The sequence below is a fragment of the Motacilla alba genome, chromosome 18 (assembly GCF_015832195.1).
Source record: "Motacilla alba alba isolate MOTALB_02 chromosome 18, Motacilla_alba_V1.0_pri, whole genome shotgun sequence".
NCBI classification, from domain to species: domain Eukaryota; kingdom Metazoa; phylum Chordata; class Aves; order Passeriformes; family Motacillidae; genus Motacilla; species Motacilla alba.
Window position 1 is genome coordinate 1,692,992 of NC_052033.1, and position 20,959 is coordinate 1,713,950.

Consider the following 20,959-nt stretch of genomic DNA (forward strand, 5'->3'; position numbering starts at 1 on the left):
CCAACCACCCACCCAGCGGCGTCCCCCTCAGGTGCCACTTACTGTCCCCCCGCGGTGGCACACGCGTGCCCACAGTGCCACCCGTCTGCCATCCCCCGAGTCGCCCAGATGCCTCCGGCAGCGCTCAGTGGCCTCCTCGCCATCATCCGCCACTCTCAGGGATCCCGCAGTGACTTCTGTCCCCCGCGGCCCACCCTCCTCCCGTCCTCGCCCCCCGCCCCACCAGCTGGGTGGCACCGAGCAGCGACGCCAGCCCAGGGACCCCCAGGGGCAGACTGGTCCCTCTGTCCCTGGACCCCCTGCCGCCGGCGTGTCCCCTGGGAGAAGGACAAGTCCCCGCTTTTCCCAACAGGTTACAGGGGGAAGGATTTGGTGCAGCTGTTGGCACAGGGACTGACCCCCTCCAGCAGCGCTTCAGGGGCGCGCAGCGCTGGGGAGGGGCCGGGTTAGAGCCCCCTCGAGTGCACATCCCCATCATCCCCGTCCTGCCCTCCCAGCTCCGCTCCACACCTGGGGCACCTGCACCCGCCGGGAGCAGCCTCTGGAGGCGGGGAGCTGCCTGCCCGCTCCAGTGCACCCCGACAGATTGCCCCAGTTCCCCCAGAGGTAAATCACTGGGAAGCTCTGGTCACCTCCTCATTTTCCACTTGGAGCCGAAGATGGACCCTTTGACCGCTCACTTAAACCCGACGGTGATTAATTAGTCCGGCAGCACCAGTTAGTGGAGCATCACATGATTTTGATTTGAGTTGATAACACGAGTGCTATAAATATCAAACGGGAGATGTGCAGGGAGGCGGATCAGCTGCCCTATGTCCTCGGCTACTCAGTGGTGACGAGCAAAGGCCATCCCTGGGGCTCCCCCCTTTATCCTCTCCCTGCAGAGGGACACGTGGACCCCCTCCCAGCTGCTTCCTACCCACACAGCCCCAGAGGCAGCCGAGAAAAGCCAAATCAAAGAGCAGCCCGGGGTGGCTTTGTACGCTGTTTGTCAACCTGTCACTGTCACACCGGGACCCACATTCCCAGCAGTGACACCATGTCCGTGCTGCTGGATGTCACACCCGGGCTGGGTGCCAGCGGTAGTACCGGCTGAAGAGGAGGATTTAAGACTCCATGATCTTAAAGGTCTTTTCCAACCCAAATGGCTCTCGGAGGAGCCGAGGGCAACATCCCCACCGGGAGCCTGCTCCAGCTCTGAGTGCTGGCGCCCAGCTGGGAGCCCCGAGACCCCAGGAACCGATCCCTGCTCACCCCGACACACATTTTTGGGGATCCTGTTCTACCCATGGATAATTTAAAACTCTAGCAGAGCCCAGTGGTGCTGAGCTGCCAGCCCCAGTCCCCTGCCTCGCTCCAGCCAGCACCGACAGCAGGAAACTGGGAGAGGGAGCCAGCACATTTCATTAGCGGCATAGAGCAGACTGCAGGGCTTTAGTGCAGATAATAATTCAAAGTTATCCCCGTGCAGATCCATAACCCGGCAGTCATTACACGCAGAGCTGCTGCCTGCATGCACGGCTCGGGTTTTTTTTCCCAGCGATTACTGCAGCAGAGGATTTTGTAGGACAGTGCCGCAGTGGAGCGCGGGAGCGTGGCAGGAGCCAGGATACGGCTTCGAGGGCAGGGAACCTCCCAGCTGTGCCCCGCTGCACATCCCAGCGCACATAAAGCCAGGAGAAACCCCAGCAGGGCTGACCCGGAGAGGGAATCCAAAGAAAATGCAACGTTTGAACCCCAAATGCATGCGCTGCAGGGCTGTCTGAAGCTCGTACTGCCCCGGCTGTGGGATTTGGGATGACACAGACAGAGGGTCCTGCCTCCTTGTGCCGAGAGGGAAACTGAGTCACGGTCGAGCACAGCATTTAATGTTATAACAGGTGGGTGTGCAGCCCACCCACAGCAGAAAAGGTTTGTCTGTACAGCCAGTCCGTTCCCAGTTGCCCCAGCACAAGCTGGCACACACTGGGGCAGCAGCAGCCCCTCTCCCGGGCCGGCTCTGCCCTGTGCAGCCCCGCAGTGGCCATGCCTGGGGAGGGGGTGACCCTTCCTTGGTGCCTGCCAAGGGCTCCACAGCTCCTGCCCGGGGAGGTGCTGGGGGCCCCCCGGCCTGCAGGGGTGACCCCCAGGGTCCCAGGGCAGCACATCTGGAAGAGCATCTCAGCATGGAGAGGTGACACCGAATCCTGCCCCAAAAAGGGTCATTTGGAAGAACTCAGTCCTGCTGATTTCTCCAAGTGTCACCAGCACTACTCTGTCACAGCTTTGGGTGCCAAGGGCCCATGAGCTGCATTCCCATGGGTTTCCCAGGCAGGCACTACCCGAGGCCAGCTGCTCTCAGCTGGAAGCTGCGCTGTGCCCACGGGTGGCTTTGGCGAGCAGGAGGTTCTGAGAGCTCGCCAGGGCTGCGTGCAGAGGCAGGTGGGTCTGGGATCCCTGCATCTGGAATTGCTCCTCTCACACCTCCACCTGCCTCAAGGCTGGTTTTGCTCCAAGAAGACAAAGCTACCAAAATCCTACCGGGCAAGCAGGACCCTCCACACCCATCGCTGAACCCCAGTGGTGGGACCTCCCTGAATCGGGGCTGAAATCCCCCCAGGATTCCAGCCTGGGCAACCACAGACTGGCATTGCTGGACTTCACCTTCATGGGACCAGCAGGACTCTGCAGAAGCCCTACAGAGGTTCTCTGTGGGGGCAACCAGCTGCAGATGCAGCTTCAAGTTTCCATTGCTCTGCCTCCTCATTCCCTCTCCCTGGCCAGCTGGTCACCACCACCACCACACCCCCGAACCTCCAGTGGCTCATCCCAGATCAATCTATTTTCACACCATGCTTTTACAAAGTCCCTTCTTTATTTGTTTGGGGTTTAAATGCCAATTTTCCTTTTTTAATCAAGACACTTCAAGGCACGAATCACACAAGTCCCACTTGGACCCCCAAACGTGGCGTGGGGCAAGCACACCAGGGGAGAGCTCATCAGTGCAGGCTGAGACTGGAGCTCAGAGTCATCAGGATTTTAACCATTAACAAAAAATCCCAACCCCCCTTCCCCCAGACTGGGAGCGGCCCTGAACCCCACAGCCTTTACATGGCAGGGGCATGGGGATGAAGAGGATGGGTCCCTGCTCCTGCCCCTGGTTAGGGTCCCATCCCCAGGGGAAACGGTTCCCAGATGGGAGAGCCAAGGCAGGGGGTTAAGGGGGATCCCCGGAGGGGGCAAGAGGGTCCCCAGGAAGGAGGAGACGGGGTGCTGGGAGAGCTTTGCTGAAGGAACAGAGGAGCCTTGCTAAGCGAGAATGAGGGAGCCTGGCTGGGGGTGCCAAGGCAGGCGGTTAAGGCGCAGCCCCCGGGGGAGTGGCCCCCCAACAGGGGTATCCAGGGACGGGCGGAGCCCCCCCTCTCTGTGACCCCCCTCTCCATGAACCATGGAACTGAAGCCCCTTCCATAACCCCGCAAACAGCTGCCCTCAGTGAGCGTCCCCACAGCGCACCCCCAAACAGCTCCCCTGAGTGAGCGTCCCCACAGCGCACCCCCAAACAGCTGCCCTCAGTGAGCGTCCCCATAGCGCACCCCTAAACAGCTCCCCTCAGTGAGCGTCCCCACAGCGCACCCCCTAAACAGCTCCCCTCAGTGAGCGTCCCCACAGCGCACCCCCAAACAGCTCCCCTCAGTGAGCGTCCCCACAGCGCACCCCCAAACAGCTGCCCTCAGTGAGCGTCCCCACAGCGCACCCCCAAACAGCTCCCCGCAGTGAGCGTCCCCACAGCGCACCCCCAAACAGCTCCAACGCGAGCCCCCAAACCGCGCCCCTCAATGAACCGCCTCAATGAGCGTGACGTCACCAACGCCTCACGATAAAACCGCCGCACAGCCAATCAACGCCCGGTCCTCCCTTTCTCCCTCCCGCCTGGCCCCGCCTCCGCCACCGCCAGCCAATCGCGGCGCCGCCTGCAGCCAAAACACAGGCGGTGGCCAATGGGAAGGCGCCGGGGCAGCTGGAAGGTTCGAAGCCGGCGGTGGGCGGGACCCGGGGCGCGGCGGCGGCCAATCATCGCGCGGGGGCGGGGCCGGCGGCGCCCCCCGGTCCCCCCGGTGGAGCGCGGCGGGCGCGGCGGGCGCGGGGCGCTCCGGGCGGTGCGGGCCGGGCCGGGCCGGGGCCGCCCCGCCATGTCCGTCAACATGGAAGAGCTGCGGCACCAGGTGATGATCAACCAGTTCGTGCTGGCGGCGGGCTGCGCCGCCGACCAGGCCAAGCAGCTGCTGCAGGCGGCACACTGGCAGTTCGAGGTACGGGCCGGGCCGCCGGCGGCACGGATCGGGATAACCCGCGCGAGAACCGGGACGCCCCCCGGTCCCGATCCGCGCGCCCGCCTGCCCGCAGAGCCGCGGGGCGGAAGGCGGTGGGGGTGGGGGCAGGCCTGCGCGGCCCCGGCCCCCCGACACGCGTGGCCGGGTTTTGGGGGGGGTCCTGCCCGCCCCCCCGGCACCCTCGCCGGGGCGGGGGGCGATTCGGCCCCGGGCTCCGCCGGTCTATTGATACCCGGGCCGAAACCCGAGCCGCGGCCCGGCGGGCCGGCCCCTCCCTCGCGCTCCGATCTGGGGATGGGGGCGACAGGCGGGGGGGCAGACGCGGGCTCGGGGGTGTCCCCTCGCCTCGGGAGCCCCTGGGTGAGTGGGGGACGCGATCTGCGGGGGGTCGGGTGAAGGGCAGCCCCGAGGCCTGGCGGGGCTGGGGCACCCCGGGATGCCCCCGGGGCGGTCCCGGGGGTGGGAGCGAGCGGGGGGCTGCGGGGTGAGCTCTGGGGGGCCCGTGTCGTCCCTCCCCCTTTGTCTTGGGTGGGCCGGAGCTGACAGCTTGTCCCCACAGACAGCCCTCAGCGCCTTCTTCCAGGAGACCAACATTCCCAGCAGCCACCACCCCCCCCAGATGGTAAGTGGGACCCCGGCCCCTCCCTCACCCCTGCACCCCCCCATCCCCTCCCCAACGCCCCCAGCCCCAAAAACACCTTTAGACCCTTCCCAGCGCCAGCCATCCCCCCATACCCCCCACCCCTGTCAGCACCACCCACCCCACGACCCCCCAGAGAAGCCCCCCCCTCCCGGGCCCCCCGAGGGGGTGCAGCCCCCGGCCCCCGGAGCTGTCAGCTCCCTGCCAGCCATATTGCTGGGCGCCCGCAGGAGCACGCAGCCGGAGAATGTAAACACGAGCTAAAATGTCTGCCAGGAAATAGTTTGTCTCGGCGAGCATCGCGCTGCAGCTCGGGCTCCCCCGGCCGGGGCCGCGTCTGGAGCCCCCTTTCCCCCCAGGGCACTTGACCTTGGCCGAGGGCACATCCCCTCGGCCAAAGGGAGGAAGTTGTTCCCCTCCGGGTGTTTTGTTTTGTGTTTCTCGGGGGTTTTCTTTCTTGTTTCCCCTCTCCCCCCGTGGCCATCCTCCAGCGTTGAGGGAACTGCCCGGTGCCGCGCGTGGGGGAAGGAGCGGATCGGGGGGAAGGCGAATTTCCCCCTTTTCTCCTTCCATCGGGGATCGCCAGCCGGCCCGGCATTGCCGGCAGCAAGCGCTCGGTGTCCCTCGGAGAAAGTCGCTTTGTCAGCCAGCTCCCACTAAAACCCCTTTTATTGCAATTCCTCCCCGGCCCGCACGTTTCCGTGCTGCCCCGGGGAGGCCGCAGGGTCTCCTGGCGGAACGGCCGCGATCCCGGAGGGAGAGGGGCCGGGGGAGCAGGCGGGAGCGGATCCAGGCCCCGCTGTTCTCACCCCAAAGCCTCATCGGGGCAGTTCGTGCCGGGCGGCTGCCGCGGGTGGGATGCAGAGCAGGGCTGGTGAGCCCCATCCCGGCCCCATCTCCCTCCCCCCCCCCAAAACGGGCACCCCTTTCCCCCCCAGACCCGAGCCGCTCGGTTCTCCCCCTCCCCAGCGATGTTTTCATAACACCGTGTGCTGCACGTGGTGTCAAAGCACCTTTTACCCTCTCTCCAGATACTCCTATTCTGGGGAGTTTATTTGGTGTTTCCCTCCCCGCACCCTGGTTTGTGCCCTTTGAAATGCCCCACACTCGAGGCAGGCGTGAGATGAGGAGCTGGGTGCTGGCAGTTTCTATTTCTTTTTCAAGCGTCAGGGAACAAAGCTGTGAGTGTGGCTGTGGTTTGATGGGCGGGGGCTCGTCCCCATCACCCCCACCCCGTGGGGAGCTCCCCACACTCCCCAATCCCCCACAGATTCTGTGGGGCCGGGACTTGCCAGAGCTGTTTGGGGTGTCAGTGACCGACCCTCTGACAGCTCTCCTCAAGATGTGTTGGAGGAGGAAGGCAATAATTTCATGGAAATTCTTATTTTTTAATTAATATTTCGAATTAGTCTGGCAAACATCACCCCAGAAGCTCAGAGCTGTGTCCAGCATCATTCCAGGGCTCACTGTGGTGGTAGTGCGTTTTTTTCAAAACAGCAAATTTAAGGTTTTTGTGGTTTGTTGATTTGTTGGAGCTTTTTTCCCAACAAATGTCTTTTCAACTACTGCAAAATGTATAGGTTAATTTAAAAAGCAAAGGCTGGGTTAGCACCACTTGAAGCTGAGCTCTGAAATGAGTTCTGTGGAGGAACATCCCTGGTTAACTATGAACCTGTTCAGTGCCAGCCTGATTGCATTTTTGGGGTGCCCCAGCTCCAGAGGCTGATGAGAGCCAGCTGCTGCTTCCCTCAGGCTGGGGGAGCACCCTGACTTCAGGGCTCTGGGCCCCCCAGCAAGGGTTTGCTCCTGTGATCCCAGCATCACTCAGTGTGGCCGGGACAGGGATGAGGAGGAGCCTCTGAGAGGGGTTTAGGTGTTGGGCTGTGCTGGGGAGCAGCAGGGGCTGCTGAGCACCAGCCAGGGGCAGATCCTGGGGTAAGCCCCAGGGAGAGGGAGATGAAGCAGCTATTCCCCACCAGCAGGATCTCAGTCCCCCGTTGCTAAAGGCAGCAGACACTGACCGAGCCCTTTAACTCTGCTCGAAGTCCCCACAAACATCTGTCAGGAGCTGTGGCTCCAGGAGGGCAGCAGGGATTTGGGATGGATTTAACCAGAGGGGTGAAGTCTCCCTGTGCATGGACCCCCCCATGTCCAGGCATCCCCCTGCTCACAGGCGCTTCCCTGTGTGTGCAGCCTCATGGAATTTGCATACACAGCCCTGTCCCCCTTTTAGCCCCTCCCCAGCTCTCAGTTCAGCCAATTCTTGCCTGATTTGGGGTCCCTGTTCCAGCCTTGGAGCAGGGCTGGGTCCTCCCTAGTGGATTTTTCCTCTGCTGGAAAAAGGGACGGATCCATCACTGTCGGGGTGCTAAATTTAGCTGGGTACCAAGAAGGCAGGGCCTGTACCAGGAACTGGGGGGGCCCTGCTTGCCTTGTGCTCTCTCTGCCATAATGGGGTGTGAAGGGGAGCAGGGCGAGGAACCTGGGTGAAAGGGGGTCCTGTGGGGCCAGGCAGGACCCCAGCACCCTCCCTACCTTCCAGACTGGACCCCTTTGTGTCAGCTCTGTTTGTGCTGCTCCCCAAACCTGCCTCATCCGTGGGCTTTGCGTTTCTGGGATGGTCCCAAATGTCCTTCCCAGATGGCTGGAGCCTCTCCCTGGACACCCCAAACCTTTGGGGGAGCCACACAGACCCCTGGGTGTGGGCGTGGGGGGGTGCCAGGTGTGGGATGCAGGCAGGATCCCCAGCCATGGGTCTGGCTGTCGTGGCTGGGTTGGGACCCCCCTAAAACCCCCCCGTGAGCGAGCTGACAGCCCCGTTCTCCTGTGCCCTGCAGATGTGCACCCCCAGCAACACGCCGGCCACGCCGCCCAACTTCCCGGACGCGCTGGCCATGTTCTCCAAGCTGCGCACCTCGGAGAGCCTGCAGAGCAGCAACAGCCCCATCACCTCCATGGCCTGCTCCCCCCCGGGCAGCTTCAGCCCCTTCTGGGCCTCCTCGCCCCCCAGCCACCAGCCCGCCTGGCTGCCCCCGTCCTCGCCCACCACCCACGGCCTCCACCACCACCTGCACCACCCGCAGCCCTCCTGGCCGCCCACCCCCCCGGCCCCTGCCCCCCCACAGAAAGCCGTGGCCACCATGGATGGTCAGAGATAAGGCTGGGGCTGGCGGAGGGTTGGGGGGGTCAGGGGGGGCCGGGCCGGGGCGTTGGGAGCAGGGGCTCGCCAAGAAACGCACTGGAATAATTTTCTAGGTTTTATTATTATTTTTAGGGGGGGGAGCACACGCTGCCAGGGAGGGCACTGACCCGTGAGAGCTTCTGGCTGCTCTCTACTCCCCTCCTCTTTTTTAAAAAAAATATATAACTATAATATATAAATATATCTAATGTATATAAATCCAGAGAGAAGGAGCAGCAGCGTGGAGGCAGCTGCTGGGTGTCTGGGGGTTTTCCCTGTGGCTCTATCCCCACCCAGCATCTCTACATCAGGGCAGGAGAGGGAAGGGGAGGACAGGAATAACAAAAACAAACGGATGGCTGTTGGCACCCCAGATCACAGCCACACGGACACGGAGCCACCGGACTCCCTCCCCAGCTCTGGCTTCCCTGGGCACTTGTTGCAGTGCCCAGAGCAAAGGCAGCTCTCTGGCTCCCGAAATTCAGCCCGGCTTCTTGCACAGACCCCCCCCCGGACTTGCCCCCAACCCCATTCTCCCTCCCTCAGCACCCCCAGGGCCTGGGGGTTTATCAAAGTGATGTCCCCCTGTCCCTGTGACCGCCCTACGTGGTGCTTCCCCAGGCAGGGGGGAGCTGGGGGTTTTTTAGTTTTCAAATCAATGTTGCTTAAAAAAAAACAAACACAAAAACAAACCAAAAAAAAAAAAAAAAAAGATAAAAAAGACCCAGCAAAAAACAGGTTGAAGGTTTTTTATTAATTTAAAAAAATAATAAAAATTAAAAAAAAAAAATCACTTTTTTAACACCAGCTGTCCCTGCCTTTTCTCTGTGCTGAGAGGGTGTCCCTGGCAGGGCACTGAAAATGAGGGTGGCTCTTCTGTGAGGCAGCATCCCCAGTGGGGACTGAGTCTGTGCTCTGCCTCCTCAAGCCACCACTGCTGTCCCCAAAGAGGGGGGATCAGAGGGAAGATCCAGGGCCATGTGGGTGCTGTGCCAGCACACCGAGGTGCCCCCGTGTGTGCCAGGGGGTGCAGCTGACACCCCTGTCTGTCCCCTGACAACATCTCACAGCTTGCAAAAGCCCTCCAGCAGCCTGGGCCCCCCAGCCCTATCACCCACCCAGGGATGAGCCCCCCTTGGGGAGGAGATGGTGTCCTCTGAGTGTCCCCCTCTGCAGAAGGGTCACCAGCCAGAGGACATGGGAGCTCACCAGGCCTGTGGCCACTGCATTCACACACCAAACAGCTGGGGTAAAACCCCAAAAATGGGAGCACAACGGCTCTGGAAATGTCAGGAATGACAGGGAGGCTCCCAGCACAGTTCAAAGCTTCCTGCAGGGATGGGGAGGTCCCCAGGATGACTCCAAGGAGAAAAGGCAAAAAAATCCATTTGGGGTTACTTACCTGCTCCAGAGGTCACCCCAGGCTGGGGTGTGTTCGGGGGGTGGGGGTGTTTACAGGGTGCACCTGGACCCTGGGGCAGCAGAAGGGGCAGGAGGATGATGAGCACCAAAGAGGTGACCCCAGCTGGGCCACGTCCTGCAATTGCAGTTACTCCCAAAGGTGTTTGTTTTTAGGCCCCTCAACCCCAGCCAGGAGTGCAGGATGGTTCTTTGCTGGCTCTGCTCAGGTGCCCAGGGGTTTGCTCAGTGTTCCCAGTTATCCTGCAGGAGGTGGCACTGGGGAGATCCCAGAGCCGGCTGCGTCCACCTCAGTACCCCCAGAGCAGGTTTTGAGCACCTGGTTTTCCTGAAAACCAAACCCCGCAGAGAGAGCATTCCAGGGGGAGCTCCCCGTGCCCGTGGAGTGCAGAGGAGCTGACAGGGATGGAGGCTGTCCCTGGGGGGGAAGGTCTGGGGACATCCACCAGGAGGGCAGGGCAGCCCCCAGCGGATGTCCCCCATAAGCTCTGGGTCCCCCCGAGGTTCCAGTGGGGTTCCCCTCAGGGTTTTCACCCTCCCACTCACCCCAGAGGTGCCACCGCTTTTGTGTCCCCCCAGGAAGTGTCACTGCCTGTGTGTAGAGGGGACATCCCCAGCCCCCTGCGCACGCAGCCGTGTGTCCCCAGCTGTCACACCCCTCGGTGCCCCCGTGCTGCTCCGGGGTCGGGGTTTCCGTGCCCGGAATCTCGGCGCACACTGCGGCTCCCTCCCATCCGCGGGGAGGGCAGGAGCAGCCCCGAGCCTTGGGGTGGCACAAAGGCAAGGAGGGGACGTGTCCCTCTCCCGTTGGTTGGAGGTGGGAGCAGAGGGGTTTGTGCCTTTGGTCAGTGGCAGCGCTGCGAGAGGGACGAGGGGTGGCAGAGGGGGTTTCTGCACTCGGAGGTGAGGAAGGCAGCTCGGCCGTGCTCATCCCCGGGATAAGCGAATCAGCAGCTTGGGCTGGGATTTGCTTTTGGCGTCAAACTGTGCTCTGCTGCCGCCCTTCCCGCTGAGGTCCCCATTGCCCCCTTCTGCAGCAGCAAATAAGCTGCTCCTCCTCCTCCTGCTGTCCCCGACCCCTACTGGGGGTCCCCTGGCAGGGCACAAGTGGAGCTCGGGAGTGCCAGGGGCTGCACGACACCAGGGGCTGGCACAGAGCCTGGCTTTACAGGGGCTGCTTTCGGGACAGGGGATGCTGCCGGCCCCTCCTTGTGCACGAAGGGAGGATGCTGCTCCGCTCGGGAGACACAGGCTGTTGTTGGTCACCCTTTATTTCTGCAGGCTGGCGTTGCTCAGTCCGTCTCCGGGAGAATCCGGCCCCGGTACACGACTCCATCCTTGCCCATCAGTTCGTACGTGCCGGGCTGGGAAGGAGGGGATGGCCTGGCTCTGCCACACTGGGCTGCATTCAGCATCCCCAAGCCAGCCTCCCCACCCAGCTCCTCCTGGGGAAACTGAGGCACGGATGCTCCCCCAGACGCTCAGCATCACTCTCCCAGCCTCGGTGTCCCGCCTGTGTCCCCACCTTCCCCATCCCTACCATGTTGGGGTCTGGAAGGAGGGGCTCCATGCGCTGCACGGCGCTGACGCTGGTGTGTTTGCCCCCGGAGTACATCGGTGATCTGCGGGAATAGCCCTCGGCTGCCTCCTCCCTGTGGGGCAGGGCACGGGGGTGCTCAGTGCCCGGCGCCCTGGCACCCTGTGCTTCAACCTGCTATGCCAGGGAGGGGTGCCGGGGGTGCTCCCCCTCCTCCAGCTGCTGCAGGAGACCCCTGCCCGCCCAGCCCTGCAGGGTCTGCCCTTTCCCCACAGCACCAAGAGCTGCCCATGGCCGTGACAGGTCCTGGTGCCCTTCGCAGGGGACATCAGAAGGTAGGAGCAGGGCCTGTCCCAGCTCCAGGGCTTGGTTTTGGGAGCTCCCTTCACAAGAGGCACCAAGTCCCTGCCAAGCCTGAGCTGAGGCTGACACCAGACACAACTCATCCCCCGTGGCTTCAGGGCTTGACAGGACAGCACAGGGGGCTGTAAAACCCCTCCGACCTGGGGCAAGCCCAGCTGACCCTCTGCAGCTCCTCTCTGCCTGGGCACCTCCAGCCGCTTCCACCCCACCCAGGGCAGAGCTCTGCTTGCTGGGACAGGGCTCCCCAGGGGCCAGGGCTGGGTCCCCAAGTCCCTACCTCTGCTCCTGCCTGCGGAGGTGGGGCAGGCGCATCGAGAGGCCGGGGGACGCCGGTGGCGTGGACGGGATGAACTCAGAGCGTCTGGGAGGGCGACAGGGGCCACGGGTGGGTGACAGGGGCCAGACGAGCCAGCCCTGACACTGCAGGGCACTGCCAGCACCCATCTGCCCCTGTCCCACCCCCGATGCACCGGTGCTGGTGCCACTCACTGGCCAGGCAACTTCACAAGTGGGTCACAAGGTGAGTACTCGGAAGAGGGCATCCTTAGGAGCATCCTAAAGCAGGGAGAAAAGGGCTGGGTAGACTCCTGGGGGACACAGCCCTGACTGCAGGCAGAGCCAAGTGCAGGGGCAGGCACTGCAGGGAGTTCAGCATTTTCAGGGGAATCGTGGGGTGCTGGGCCTGAATTCTCCACCACTACCACAGCACAGTCCAACCCACTGGCTGGTCACAAAATAAAGGAGTGGGATGGGGAAAATGGGCAATTTGTGGAGTCCCACCTGGGACAAAGCTCCAGCTCATACTGGACAATGGTGAATCCACAGAGGGAAGCTCCCAAAACCCACTGCTATGGGAATGTCTCCCAGGGACAACCTAGTCCCATGGGAACTGGGGCTGGTGTCAAGGTCAGAGGAGGGGTGGGATGGGGTGGGATGCTCCCAGCCTGGGACACGCTCACCTCGGTCCCACTGGTGTCTCCACAATAGGGTGGCTGCTTGTGGCTGCCCTGGACCCACAGGGATGGGAGGGCTCAGGCTCAGGCTCCCACAGCTGCCATCCCAACCAGCCCTCACACTGTGTCCTCTCTTGGTCAGCACCCAGGACCTCCCTGTGCCCTGCCAGGAGGGCAGGTCACGACCTGGCTCTGGCACCGCGTGTCCCACCCTGGCAGGGGACAAGCCACTGTCCCCCACATTGTCACAAAAGCCTTTGCACCTACAGTCCAGCTTCAGCTGGGCGTGCCTCCATCCTGACACTGCCTTCTCCATGTGCGTCCTTGGATGTTGGGAGCCTACTGCCACTGGGAGGAAATCATCATCAGCATCCCCACTGTTCCATCAGTGGATAAATGGATCCAACGCCAGGGCACCACATGGGCCCAGCCAGAGGGAACAGGGCCAGTGCGGTCCCCAAAGCCATTGCTGTCCCCGTGGCACTCACCTGCTAGTCCCAGCCACGCTCTCGGCTGGGATCCAGAGGTTCCGGGATCCTGGGAGGCCTCGCACTGACTGCACCCGCTGGACTGGGACGTGGGTGCCGGGGGCTCTTGGATGCGTTTCTGAGGTGGTGAAACTGCCATCTGGACTCTTTCTCTGAACGTGGGGAGGAGCCTGAGCAAGCAGAACAGTGTTTCAGCCCAAACTCTTGCATCCACCCCTTTCCCTCAAGGAAGCCTCCTGTGCCACTGTGAGCTTGGTCTTAAACCAGACCTTGGTCTAAGGGCAGCAAGATGGGGGTGCAGACCCCAAAGGAGGGGGTGACTCAGGGGGAGCACCCACAAGGTTGGGAAGAGCCTTTACCTTGGAGATGCTCATCTTGGTCTCTTCTTCCTTGATCTCTCCCATGGTGGTCATCTCAGGGGGACTATCCAGGGGTTGGGGAAGAGCCTCTACCTCAGAGATGCCTATCTCGGTCTCTTCATCCTTCATCTGTCCCATGTCATCCTGTCCTCTGTCACTCCATCGCACACTCCTCCCCATGCCCTTCTGTCCCATGTCATCCTGTCCTGCATCGCTCCATTGCACATTTCGTCTCACGTGCTTCTGTCCCGTGTCATCCTGTCCCATGTCATCCTGTCCCGTGCCGTTCCGTCCTCTGCTGCTCCATCGCACGCTCCTTCCCACGTCCTTCTGTTCTGTGTCATTCTGTCCCGTGTCACCCAATTGCTCATTTTGCCTCATGTCCTTCTGTCCCGTACCCCATCCCACGCCCCTCCGTCCCATGCCACTCCGTGCCCTGGTCTGTCCCGCGTCACTCTGTCCCATGTCATTATCCCCAGTGGAGAGCAGGTCGCCGCTCGCATTCTCTTCCTTCTCACTGCCCTGTGTCTTGCCACCGGGGCTGGCAGGCCGGCTGTCCCCATGCTTTGGTGTCTTGGGCCTTTCCACGAGGGTAACTGGAAGAAGAAACCAGAGTTTCCAGGGTCAGGTTTCTTCCAAGAAGAAACCAGAGCTGCCGAGGGTCAGGGGAGCCAGGGGGAACACGGCTGGGGGACAAGGCAGCAGTCTGCAGGCCCCCTGCCCGGCCCCCTGTGCCCTCACACCCCACGGCTCCCTCCCCAGCTGTGCCCAGAGGTACTTTCATTGCCGATGACAATCAGCCCTTGGTCATCGTCTGAGTCTAGGAGCTGGTGGCCAGACTTCTTGTCTCGGGAGCCGGGTCCACCCATCATGTTCTTTATGGCATTCTGGGAAGGAGAGGATGGGCTGGCTACCACATTGGGCTGCATTCAGGATCCCCAAGGCAGCCTCCCAACCCAGCTCTTCCTGGGGAAACTGAGGCACAGATCCTTCCTGGATGCTCAGCATCAGCCTCCCAGCCTTAGTGCCCTTTCAGTGTCTCCTCTTGAGGCTGAACAGCCCCAGCACCCTCAGCCTCTCCCCAGGACAGAGATGCCCCAGTCCCCAGACCATCTCTGTGGCCCTCCACAGGACCCTCTCCAGGAGCTCCGTGTCTCCCATCCCGAGGAGCCCAGAACTGGACACTGCTCCAGGGGAGGCCTGGCCAGGGCTGAGCAGAGGGGCAGCATCACCCCTGACCTGCTGGGAATGCTCTCCTGATGCACCCGGGACACCAGTGCCCTTCTCGTGCCCTCGGGCACCGTGCTGCTCATGGACAGCTCCTTGTCCACCAGGAGCCCCAGCTCCTTCCCCACAGAGCTGCTTTTCCAGCCACTCAGTCCTGGCCTGTGCTGGTGCCGGGGCTGTTCCTCCGCAGGTGAAGGACCCTGCACTTGCCTTTATTGAACTTTGAAATGTTCCTCCCCAGCCAGTTTAGCCCTTTGGGCACCTCCATGACCACGGTTTTCACAGCCAACCCAGGGGATCAGCAAACACCAAACTGATGCCATCTAATACAACAGCAAGGCATTCTTGCCTCCAGCAACAGGACTCAGTATCCCAGACCTGCCCCACGACATCCCTCTGCTGTCCCCCAGTCGTAGCCACCACTCCAGAGAGACCTGAAGGGCAGGGAGCCATGGTTCTGCCTGATGCTGAGCAAGGAGGGGCTGCGGTGCGGTGCCAGTGCAGCCTGGCCATACCCAGGGAGGTACCAGCTCCTGCTGTTTGTCCCACCACCCTGAACATGGCCCTTTTCTGAGCAGAAAACGAGCTGGGAGCACATGTTAGGCCAGCTGAGGAGCTGCCCTGGCTCAGGTCCTTCTCCTGGTGGGATGCACAGGGAAGAGGAGTCCTGAGCAACCTCAGCAGAGCCGCTGGGGTGCAGAGTGGCTGGAGGTGCAGGGGGCTGCGATCCCGCACCAGAGACCTTGACCTCCTCTTCCTCCTTCTCCCGCTTTGCTGCCCACCAGGAAGTCCTCCAGCATGTCCCAGCACATCACGTTTCTCACCTCCTCTGGGGCTGGGGAGAGCATCAGCCTCTTTTCCAGATTTTGTTTTGGGAAGGAAGGATCAGAGCCATCTGGGTAACTGGGGGCAGGATGGGATATCCAGAGGAGTGTTGATCCCCCCCCCCCGAACATCTGGGGACCATGTCCTGATGTGAGGGGACCCTGCCCTGGAGCAGACCCTGGCTATGCTCAGGGACATACCAGGAGAGACTCCATCAGCTGGTTACGGAGTTCATCCATCATGTTCTGGAATTCTTCCTGGAGCAGGGTGAGGACAGGGACAGGAGTCAGGACACAGGAACAGCATTTAAAAGGGACATTTGCAAATTAACTTGGACACCAGACAGAGGGGTCCTGGACAGGGCTATGCCAAGTGGCTGTGGCTGTATTCCACAGGTGGACCTTTGTCTCCTCCCCTTCCTTGGACCTAGGATACCTTTTTTTTTTTATGGCTGTTTAGTTCACAAAGGCCTCAGCAGCCCATCTGAGGGAGGCAGTGACCTCAGCCACCAGCCTGGCTGTGGGCAGTGGTGCCCTTCTGCCCTCCCCAGGGTAGTGCTGGCAGAAGGAAAGTGGGGGGCTCCAGGTGGGTTGGGATGAGCACCCACGTTCCGCTCTCAGGACACCTGTCCCTCTCATCCCTCCTGGTGCCCTTCCCGCTGGGAGCCTCCAGGGGCTGCAGGGCAGCACAGTGAGGGGCAGCTCAAGGGGGCACCAGTAGCAGCTCACCATGTTAAAATTCTGTAGCATATACTGCATGTCCTCTGCCATGTGGGACTGCTCCAACTTCACCTCATTGACCTCCTCACGGAGCTCCTGGCAAAGAGCCCGGACCTGGGAGAGGGGGATGGTGGGGTGAGCCCCAGGGCAGGGTCCCTGGGGCCCAGGTCCTTTGCACCCACCATGGTGTGCTCAGAGCCAGGGGCAGTTCAGGGCCTGGCCTAGGCAGTGCTTGGCCTTCAGCACATCCTCAGCAGCCAGGAGGGGGTTCAGACCCCAGAGGAGGGGGTGCATCCCCTCTCCCTTGGGGGGAGCACCTGGGGCTGGGAAGAGCCTCTACCTCAGCGATTTCTTTTTCATTGGCTTCCACTCTCTGCTTTAAGTCCTTAAGGAAAGCGAAAGGGCTTTCCTCGGCTCCCTCCAGTGGTTCCCCGTTCTCCAGGACAAGCAGATCCCGTAGGCCCAGGTGCAGAAGCATCGCATTCAGGAGGTTGTGCAGTTGCTCGAAGTCGACGTGTCCAGCTCTCGATGACCCGAGGGCAGCATCCAGCATCTGGCCCAGAGTGAGCGTTGCCATTGCTGCTGGTCTGTCCAAAAGCACAGAACTGCCAGGAACAGGAGCCTCTTGTGCTATTGCTCCAGAGAGGGTGGGAGGTGGTAGGCAGTCGTAGGAGGTGTTAGAAGGAAGAGAAGGAAGAGGAAGAGGTGCACAGCCGACAGGTTCCTTCCTCTTCAGTCTCCTCCTTGTTCCTGAGCCTGTGCCATTTGTGTCTCTCTTTACGTGTCCCCCTGCCCTGGCAAAGAGTGCCCATTGTTACACAGCAATGGCTCAGCCCTGCGTGGAATGCCCCCATTGTCCCTGCTGCTGCTGATGTCCCGGTTCCACCAACCAACAGGACCTGCAGGGACCATGTGCCACAACACCTCCAGCCTTTACCGCTTTCAGCCCCAAAATCACTCCAAGGACAGCTCACATCGGGCAGGTGGTACCACAGGAGCCGCTCACAGGGTGAGTTGAGCCTGCTCAGGATAGCTGTGCCCTGCAGAGAGGTGATCCATGTTCTCACACAGCCTGGAGCATTCCAGAACACTCCAGGAGGAGACCAGCCCCAGAGAGGAAGCACCTCCAATCATTTTTTGAGGTCTCAAAAGCATGAGTTTCCCTTCTCCCTTAGATGTGGGAACAGTGGAAAGCTGCTGTTGACTCCATCAAGACACAGATTTTCAGCACCTCACTCCAAAGCCAAGAGCCATACAAGCAGGGAAAAGCAGACAAACACAAGTGTCCAGACAAGCCTAGGAAGTAAAGGACACCAAAACTGGGAAAAATCTTTGAACCACAATGATCAATCAGACAAATCCTTACAAAAACCATCAACTAGAAATTCTCTTTTAAATAGAGAGGGTGCAGGTTTGGCCACCAGGCAGTGGGATCACTCACATCTCCCTGCTCTGGGAAAACTCAGGAGCTCTGAGCACAGGAGGGCTGGGTGAGCTCCTGGGGGGATCCTGGCTCCTGGGCCAGGCACAGCACTGCAGGGAGTTCTGGCATTTTCAGGGCAATTGTGGGGTGCTGAGCCTGGTTTCTCCCCCACCACTCCAGCATAGTCAGTCCAACCCACTGGCTGCTACAAAATAAAGGGGCTGTGTGGGGGAAATGGGCGATTTGGAGTTTCCCAGCTTGTATTAGACATTGGTGAATCCACAGAGGGAAGCTCCCAAAGCCTACTAATGTGGGAATTCCTTCAGGGGCATGCCCAGCAGCCCTGTCCCATGGGAACTGGGGCTGGGGGCAAGGCCAAAATGGGGCTGGGTGTGCTGTGGGAGCTGGTGGGGGGGTCTCCATGGGCTGAGCAGGGTTTTGTCTTTGGGTTCTCAGGGGGTACTTGAGTTTCACTCCATGAGCCAGGGGGTTGAAGACAGGGGGGACAGGCTGAGGGGCCCCAGGTCTGCCCTTGCTGCTGCACTTCTGCCCTGATCAACCTGTCACCCTTTGCCTGCTCTTCTGAGGCTGCCCCTGCCAAGCCCCCCCACTTTGAACAAGGCAACCCCACAGGGGGCAAGCCCAGAGCAGGGGCTGAAGGCTTTGGGAACACAGGAGCAGCAAGGGGACTCCAGGGACACAGCCTGGCTCTCTGGGGAGGTGAAAAGGGACACAGAGAGCACCAGTGACCCTTGCAAGTGGGCAGGTGCTCTCTGGGGTCAGATGAAGACCTTGCATGGCAGTTCCAGCACCTCATGCTGTATTTGAAGGATGAACAACTTTCCTTTTGGAAACAGAATGCCAATGTGGCAAAGGGATAAATGTGGGAGCTTGAAAACCTGAAAGAGTGTAAACCTGAAAGAGCTAATGCTCAAAGCCCAGGCAGAAGAGAAAAGGAATGTTACCACAACAATGAGAGAAGGTGCAATTGGAAAAGGGGTTTTTGGAGGTAGGATAGAGCTTTTCTGGGACCAAGTTCCTATCTTGGGGAACTATCTCAAAGAACAAGCTTGAGTCAGCATTTCACTTGCATCTGATGGGGGATGAGTTCCACAAGAACCCCCAACCCTGTCTGAAAAGTTCAAGAATAACAAAATGAGGCTGTGCAAGGACCAGTCTATAAATTCCACAATGAACAAGAGTTGAGAGGCACCCACCATCCCGAGGGACCAGACCAGGGACAGTGCTGGAACCCAGGCTGGTGACACAAGTTCTTCCTCTGTTTTCCTTCCTTTCCTTCTTCCTTTCTCCCTCTCCTTAGAAGTTTAAATTGTGGCTGCCACGGGCTGTTAAGAAATTGCTGTTTCCACATGTAGTTCAGGGAAATTTAACTCATAAGCTGTCCATTGGGGTAGTTGTGTAATCCACAGGCTTTTCATCAGGGAAGTTTAATTTGTGGGTTGCTCAAAAAAGTTGCCACATGTTGTTCAGAGAATTTTAATCCACACATTGTAGATTAAACACTTAATCTGTGGGCTGTTCCTCTGGGAAGTTTAATCCACAGGTTGTCCAGGGAAATTTAATCCACAGGCTGTTCAGGAGTGTTTAAATTGTTGCCACCACAGTCTGTACAACCTATCATAAGGTTTAAATCCTTGCTGCCAAAAAACTACAACTTTCTAATTGACAGTTTGGTGCTGTTTTGCCTTAATACAGCCCCAGGGCATCCTGAAGGTCCAGGATCACCCTATCATGGCACACGCTGCCAGAGCCAGGTCATGACCTTCCCTCCTGGCAGGGCAGAGGTGGGTCCTGGGTGCTGACCAAGCAAGGACACAGTGTGAGGGCTGGTTGGGATGGCAGCTGTGGGAGCCTGTGCCCTCCCCTGCCATCCCTGTGGGTCCTGGGCAGCCACGAGCAGCTGCTCTTTCAGAGGGGCTCCATCCTGGAGCTGCCCACTCCTCGTGCCTCCCTGAATGACAGAAACCTGTTGCCATCGGGAGGACATCACCAGCACCCCCACAGTTCCATCACTGGCTAAATGGGTCTGATGCCAGGGCATCACACAGCTCCTGGCTGTGACAGCCAGAGGGGACAGGGCCAGAGCTGTCCCCAAAGGCATTGCTGTCCCCATGGCACTCAGCTGAGTCCCAGCCACACTGCTGGACAGAGGGTCCATGCTGGTGGGTGGCCTCGTGCTGGCTGCACCCATGGGATGGAGGTGTGGGTGCTGGGGGATCCTGGATGAACGCCCCAGGAAGCAGGACCCTGCACTTGCCTTTGTTGAATTCCAAAAGGTTCCTCCCCAGACAAGGCTTTTGGGTGCCCATGTGCACCAAGGAGGGGCTGTGGTGGGATCCAGTGCAGCCAGGAGGGGCTGTGGTGGGATCCCATGTACCCAGGAGGGGCTGTGGTGGGATCCAGTGCAGCCAGGAGGGGCTGTGGTGGGATCCAGTGCAGCCAGGAGGGGCTGTGGTGGGATCCAGTGCAGCCAGGAGGGGCTGTGGTGGGATCCAGTGCAGCCAGCAGGGGCTGTGGTGGGATCCAGTGCAGCCAGGAGGGGCTGTGGTGCGATCCAATGCACTCAGGAGGGGCTGTGGTGGGATCCCAGGCACCCAGGAGGGGCTGTGGTGGGATCCAATGCACTCAGGAGGGGCTGTGGTGGGATCCAGTGCAGCCAGGAGGGGCTGTGGTGGGATCCCATGTATCCAGGAGGGGCTGTGGTGGGATCCAATGCACCCAGGAGGGGCTGTGGTGGGATCCAGTGCACCCAGGAGGGGCTGTGGTGGGATCCAATGCACTCAGGAGGGGCTGTGGTGGGATCCCATGTACCCAGGAGGGGCTGTGGTGGGATCCAATGCACCCAGGAGGGGCTGTGGTGGGATCCAATGCACTCAGGAGGGGCTGTGGTGGGATCCCATGTACCCAGGAGGGGCTGTGGTGGGATCCAATGCACCCAGGAGGGGCTGTGGTGGGATCCAGTGCAGCCAGGAGGGGCTGTGGTGGGATCCAATGCAGCCTGGCCCAGGCTCCTGCTGTTTCTCCCACCACCCTGAGCACGGCCCTTTTCTGAGCAGAAAACAGAGAGCACACTGGAGCTGCCCTGGCTCTGCCTGTGCCAGGCTGTGCCTCCTGATGGGATGTGCAGGGAACAGGAGCAGAGACCTGGGGCATGCAGTGGCTGGAGGTACTGGGGGCTGCAGCTGCGCTCCATGGGCAGACCTTGGCCTCCTCTTCCTCCTTCTGCTTTGCTGCCCTCCAGGAAACCCTGCAGCATGTCCCAGCACACCATGCTGCCACCTCCTCTGGGCTGCAGAGAGGCTGGCAGGAGTGGAGGGAGCTCCAGGTGGGTTGGGATGAGCTCCCCCATTCCACTGCCCCAGTGCAGTGAGGGGCAGACCCAGGGGGCACCAGTGGCAGCTCACCGAGTCAAGGGACTCCTGGATGCTCCAGATGTTCTCTGCCACGTGCTCTGCCTTCAATTCTTGAGCTCCTTGTGGATCTCCTGGCACAG

The 20,959-nt window shown here is 60.7% G+C and overlaps 2 protein-coding genes across 4 annotated transcripts; one reads left to right on the plus strand and one right to left on the minus strand.

Moving 5' to 3' along the window:
• Nucleotides 1-4,048: 4,048 nt before the first annotated feature.
• UBALD2 (UBA like domain containing 2) lies at nucleotides 4,049-8,936 on the plus strand. 2 transcript variants are annotated; one of them, XM_038156914.1, is made up of 3 exons: nucleotides 4,051-4,290; nucleotides 4,871-4,933; nucleotides 7,789-8,936. In XM_038156914.1, the coding sequence occupies exons 1-3, from the start codon at nucleotides 4,171-4,173 to the stop codon at nucleotides 8,107-8,109; spliced, it is 504 nt and encodes a 167-aa protein (XP_038012842.1). In that variant the 5' UTR covers nucleotides 4,051-4,170; the 3' UTR covers nucleotides 8,110-8,936. The 2 variants fall into 2 exon arrangements, with proteins under 2 accessions (XP_038012843.1, XP_038012842.1); XM_038156915.1 differs by lacking the exon at nucleotides 4,871-4,933 and having other exon boundaries at nucleotides 4,049-4,290.
• Nucleotides 8,937-9,072: 136 nt separating this feature from the next.
• On the minus strand, nucleotides 9,073-16,627 carry LOC119709309. Of its 2 annotated transcripts, XM_038156898.1 has the most exons (11): nucleotides 16,363-16,627; nucleotides 16,032-16,136; nucleotides 15,504-15,560; nucleotides 14,030-14,138; nucleotides 13,252-13,847; nucleotides 12,893-13,062; nucleotides 12,672-12,752; nucleotides 11,941-12,006; nucleotides 11,729-11,812; nucleotides 11,092-11,203; nucleotides 9,073-10,915 (listed from the first exon to the last, which is right to left on the minus strand). In XM_038156898.1, exons 1-11 carry the CDS (start codon nucleotides 16,597-16,599, stop codon nucleotides 10,844-10,846), a joined length of 1,689 nt encoding a protein of 562 aa, XP_038012826.1. In that variant the 5' UTR covers nucleotides 16,600-16,627; the 3' UTR covers nucleotides 9,073-10,843. The 2 variants fall into 2 exon arrangements, with proteins under 2 accessions (XP_038012826.1, XP_038012827.1); XM_038156899.1 differs by lacking the exon at nucleotides 12,672-12,752 and having other exon boundaries at nucleotides 9,073-11,203.
• Between the last annotated feature and the right edge of the window lie 4,332 nt (nucleotides 16,628-20,959).

What these genes read in the sequence shown, in the direction of transcription:
- UBALD2 (XM_038156914.1), top strand. Translation starts at nt 4,171, where the DNA reads ATGTCCGTCAACATGGAAGAGCTGCGGCACCAGGTGATGATCAACCAG. An exon ending in CGGCACACTGGCAGTTCGAG is followed by an intron (nt 4,291 to 4,870) that starts GTACGGGCCGGG and finishes TTGTCCCCACAG; the next exon opens with ACAGCCCTCAGCGCCTTCTT. An exon ending in GCCACCACCCCCCCCAGATG is followed by an intron (nt 4,934 to 7,788) that starts GTAAGTGGGACC and finishes TGTGCCCTGCAG; the next exon opens with ATGTGCACCCCCAGCAACAC.
- LOC119709309 (XM_038156898.1), bottom strand. Translation starts at nt 16,599, where the DNA reads ATGGCAACGCTCACTCTGGGCCAGATGCTGGATGCTGCCCTCGGGTCA. An exon ending in CTTGTGAAGTTGCCTGGCCA is followed by an intron (nt 11,813 to 11,940) that starts GTGAGTGGCACC and finishes TCGCCCTCCCAG; the next exon opens with ACGCTCTGAGTTCATCCCGT. An exon ending in TCCTTCCAGACCCCAACATG is followed by an intron (nt 10,916 to 11,091) that starts GTAGGGATGGGG and finishes CCTCCTTCCCAG; the next exon opens with CCCGGCACGTACGAACTGAT.